Below are 5,155 nucleotides of genomic sequence, written 5' to 3' on the forward strand. Positions count from 1 at the left end.
GAACTCGGCACTCCCAGACACCTCTAGTTTCCTTATCAAGTGCCATTCTTCTCTGAAAAGCAATTGTAAGGTGCCGTGTAGGGCCCCATAGGTAGAGAACTACTAATGGCAAGATGAAGCCATTTTTGTGGCTTGCTTGCGGCACAAAGGGCCAATTTTTCCTGGGCATTTCTTGGTGGCCCCACCCCTCACCACTGATTGGCAGAGACACCTTGCCATCACTGTAGTCATTAAGTCTCAAGCACCAGAGAGATAATGTGGCAATTCCTGCAGCCAAAGTAGCTCAGTAAGGATTTGGAGATTCTAAAACAAAGTATTATATGAATAATATGCTGGTTTGGGGTTGTTTTTTAGTTGATTTCACAGGAAATCTGATGGATTATTTTCTAGCAATGGCAGATACTGCAGGTTAAGTTGGTCCCTACCCTACCCACAAGTGTGTCACAGTGGGATCACATTTACAAGTAAAAATGCCTTCCCTCCCCTCCCTCCACTCTGAGAATCTAGCTGGATTCTTTCCTTCTTGCACATCAGCAGCAGCAAGGGGGCCTCAGGACAAATGCTGTCCTCTGTGTTACCTGTGCAGCATCATTACCTTGTGACTGTTTAGTGCAACAGACTGGAACATGAACAGAACTCTTATTATGACCCTGTATTGCGACTCATCTCTCTCTTGGCTGGGCTGGTTCCTACGGGATACCAGGAAGAAAAACCTGTAGGGACTTAGTTCAATCACAGGTGCTGGCACCTCTGACCCTGCTACCTGAAAAGGAGGGGTAGTGCAGAGTGAGAAGAGGCCATTTGTACCCAGTTACTTTGCCAGGTAGAACTGTATTTTAAGGAGGATCTGAACTAGGAAAGAATTACAACTGACTCTGTCCCCATATTAGCGATCTTGATGTTGGGGTGGAAAGCAACCTGTTTAAATTCACTGATGACACCAAAATTTGGGGGGAGGTGAGCACGCTAGCAGGGAGAGAGAGATTGCAGAAGGATCTGGATAGGTTACAGGGGTGGGCAAACAGGAACAGGATGTGTTTCAATACGGACAAGTGCAGGGTGCTGCACTTGGGTAGTAGGAACCAGCAGCACACTTATACGATGGGGAACTCCCTACTTGAGAGCACGGAGGCGGAAAGGGATCTTGGTGTCATTATTGACTCCAAGATGAACATGGGCCGACAATGCGAGGTCATGGCTGGCAGGGTTAACCGGACCTTGTCGTGCATCCACAGGTGCATCTCGAGTAGAGCCAGGGAGGTGATCCTCCCCCTCTATGCGACGCTGGTCAGGCCGCAGCTGGAGTATTGTGTCCAGTTCTGTGCGCCCCATTTCAGGAGGGATGTGGACAACATGGAGAGGGTCCAGAGGAGGGCCACCCGCATGATCCAGGGACAACAGGGCAGACCCTACAGTGAGAGACTGCGGGACCTGAACCTATTCAGCCTCCACAAGAGAAGGCTGAGGGGGGACCTGGTGACCGTCTATAAACTCACTAGGGGGAACCAGAAGGGTTTGGGGGAGACGCTGTTTCCTCTAGCCCCCGCTGGCATAACAAGGAGTAATGGGCACAAGTTGATGGAGAGGAGGTACAGATTGGACATCCGAAAAAACTACTTCACAGTTAGGGCGGCTAGGAGCTGGAACCAACTTCCAAGGGAGGTGGTGTTGGCCCCTACCCTGGGGATCTTTAAGAAGAGGCTGGATACCTACCTGGCTGGACTCATTTGAGTCCCGGTTTTTTTGTTTTTAGGGTTCTTTTGTTGTTCTCCCGCCCTGGCGGGGGGTCGGGCTAGAAGATCTATTAGGTCCCTTCCGACCCTAAAACTATGAAACTATGAAATATTAGCTTATCCCAGAGCCTCTCAGCTGGAGCTGGTTACAATTTAGGCCTAACATAAACCAGGGTAAGCCTTTAACACTTTGTTACCAAAATTATCAGACATTTCCAGTATCTTACTTTTCTGGCCTGTTTAAGATGAGCATGGTGGATTGTAGTAATTAGCAGGGGTGAGGGCAACATGCTGTCAGCAGCAGAACAGTCTTAGTGCAAACAGCTGTAACAATTTGGGCATGTGTTAAGAGTTCAAGGAATATTTTGAGAGGAAAAAGCCTTAAGCACAGGGGTCTGGAAAAGGACTGGTATGTGGTTCCCACATCCTTTGGGGATTGTGGCACTGTGAAGAAAGACTAGTTGACTGTTTTAGTTCTCCCATCTCTTTCTGTCCCTGTCTGCAACACCTGTACCAGTCCTCTGGGCTACATAGTAACCATTCTCTCACTCTGTTCCCTGGCAGCCTCTATCACATCACCCTCTTCAGCTTCTTCATAGTTCTGGCCCATTTCCTCGCTGAAGTGTTCATTTACCGCACCGCAGCCCTGACAATCGGTGTGATGGCTCCCCTGATGGTAGCAAGTAAGTATAGCCAGAGCTCTTCCTCAAGCCTCCTCAGGGCTGGGACAGTTCAGATGATGAGGCGGGAAGGGGTAAAGCTCTTGTCCTAAGAACAGTGTTCCCTGCACCTGCTCACCTTCTATCCCTGCCTCAGGTTTCTCCATCTTGGGTATGTTGATTGGGCTACAGTACCTGGAGGTGGAAGCAGTATCACGAAACAAGAAGAGGAATTGAACCCAAAGGACCCACATGTCAAAATCACCTGCCTGCTGCCTCTAGACCTTCACTGCCAAACACCTGCTGTCTTATGCCCAAACTGCCTCTCCTCCAGCCCTGTACGTAAAATCATAGAGGTATGGAACTGGAAGGAATAAGAATTCACCTAGTTCAACCCCATACTCAAGGCAGGACGGTCTCTGAGCCATCCTAGACACTTTCTGGACATCTCATCAAATTCCTCTTCATTATCAGCTGGTCTTATCTGTGCAGGCAACATTTTAACTGTGACCAGTGTCAAGAGTCTGTCCCTGCACTGCTACTCTGATAGCTGCCAGGGCCTATCCCCATGCAGGGTGAGGCATCTTAAGCTCCTGGGGATAGTGAGGGGATTTATTGTCAACTGTGCCCAACATAGTTTAGCCAAGTTCTTCCCCAGAGGGGAGGAAGGAATTGAAATACCCATGATCCACTGGGGATTTCTGCAGGGGAGATGCTGAGTCCAGCCTGGCACTGCTGTGTAGTATGCATGTGTCTGTGTTCACAGAAACCATTTGTAATAAACCACAGAGAACTGTGCAGGATGGTGCAGAGTCTTTCCTTTTGCTACACAGACTGGAAGAATCAGATCAGACTTGGGGACAAAAAGCAGCCATTTTCAGCTACCCTCATCCTGGGAGGGTAAGTCAGCCCTCTTGACCTGTCAAGAGGGAGGCCCCAACTCTTCTCTTCTTCTACACCTGATGACATGCAAGCAGAAAAGTGTCCAGGAAAACTTTGCTACTTTTTTCCCCCATTCAAGCTGCCATTTTCTTTGCTGGCTGGTGACACTGAACTAGCTACAACTTCCTGTCTGGTCTCCCACATGAGCAAAATGCCCAGCTCTGGGCAGCAGGTTTGTGCATAATGTGCTGCTCCCAAAAGTAGACACAATCTGGGCTGTGCCTCAGCTTAGATCAGAAGTTGGTAGGGGTTGTCAGCTCCATCATGGAGCTGGTATGTAAGAGGAGTGGAGATTACAGCAGATATGGAGGAGAACAGGCAGTTGCAAGTCATCAGTTGTCTGTGATCCAGGCCAGAGGTTAGCTCTGTGGAACTGCCACAGCAGTCCAGGTGAGAAGGAATTGCATGGGGTCTTAGGATCAACTATAATGTCCGTGGAGGAGCATGAACCTGGTCCCTTTCCTCAGCATGTCCGTGCCTCTATGGGGTTTTCCACATCCACAGCTCTCCTAGTGGCAGCCCCAGTGGGACTGGACTACATATAAACAATCAAGACAGCCACAAGGATACAGCTGTTAAATACAAATTTTGTTTAAAAATGCAAAGAATCCAGTCAACACTTTCCCAAGGTCTTTTGAGATCATGTATGCCTGAGAAATGTTCTAGTAATTAGCCAGATCATTGTAAATTGGTATTGCTGGAAAGCCTGGAATTAACAAAATCCCCTTTCCCCCTTTGAGGAGAGGTATGTTGGTCTAGGGCACCCTTTTTGCTTCAGAGAAAGTACAGGTCTAACAGGCCTGGAACTGTAGCTTGCAAAGCCCTCAGTAGTAAGAAGTAATTGAGAAGGAAGAGAGCTTTCACCACATGATCAGTTGCTTCACCTGGCCCCAGGAACTCATACTGCTTCACGGTGTCCAAGTACTTCAATGCAAAGGAGCCTGAAAACCTACAAAAGCAGATGGAAGTGAAGAGCCAACTGACATAGCTCATCAGTGGTCATGGCTGCTGAAGTAGGCAGGAACCAAAAACCAAGGGGCCTGAAGCTCCCAGCTACCAGTAGAAAAGAATATCCCACGCATCTGAGCAATACACTGAAACAATCAGAGGGCAAAGAGCTCTAGGGCTAGGGACAGAATTTACATAAATCAGGATAAGTGATTGGAAGCTGGTTCAAATCTGTAACACAACAGAAGTTCAGTGCACATAAACTGCTTCCAAATGGGCCAAAACTGGTTTAAGATAAGCCTGGATGGATGTAGTATCGGACTTAACTGATTTAGGTTAAATCGGCTTATTGAACTTCCGTCCCAGCTGCCCTCCAAATTCAAGTTAACTCACAGTTCCCTAGCATCCCAGGATGTTTTTCACCTCTCTCACAAACCACCCCATTCACAGGTTGGGTGGGCTACCCTTGTCCTAAGCTATCTGCTCCAGCCAAGGAGGGAGACATGGTCTAGTGCCCCCTGGCTTCTGGCCTGGACCACTGCAGGCATAACTGCATTTCCAGGATCAAAAGTGAATGTCTGTTCACTTGCTGTATCAGTTCAACCTATGCAGCTTATAGACTAACCTGCAAAGACTGAATCAATTCAGTCATCAGCATTGTGACTATCTATACTTAGCCTAGGTAATCAGGTAGGAATTGCATGTCAGGATGTGAGTAGAGAACAACAGAACAGAGGGGTGAAATTAACACAAAGCAAAGGCAGAGGATAAGACTGATTGGCAGTTCTGCCCATAAAATGGATTTTTCTGTCCTGCAAACAAAAAGTTGAGATTTCTCTCTTACCTGAATCAGGAAGAGGAAAAAGCAGGAAT

At 47.9% G+C, this 5,155-nt stretch overlaps 1 protein-coding gene across 1 annotated transcript in view; it reads left to right on the forward strand.

The window, feature by feature from the left end:
- Nucleotides 1-3,190, forward strand: part of ERG28 (ergosterol biosynthesis 28 homolog) — a 5,591-nt gene extending 2,401 nt beyond the window's left edge. Inside the window, exons 3-4 of the mRNA XM_006015326.3 lie at nt 2,298-2,416; nt 2,550-3,190. Coding sequence (XP_006015388.1) covers nt 2,298-2,416; nt 2,550-2,629 — 199 coding nt within the window. The 3' untranslated portion in view covers nt 2,630-3,190. The remainder of the gene's footprint in view (nt 1-2,297; nt 2,417-2,549) is intronic.
- Nucleotides 3,191-5,155: the final 1,965 nt, after the last annotated feature.

This window comes from Alligator sinensis, unplaced genomic scaffold, assembly GCF_000455745.1.
Source record: "Alligator sinensis unplaced genomic scaffold, ASM45574v1 scaffold280_1, whole genome shotgun sequence".
Lineage (NCBI taxonomy): Eukaryota > Metazoa > Chordata > Crocodylia > Alligatoridae > Alligator > Alligator sinensis.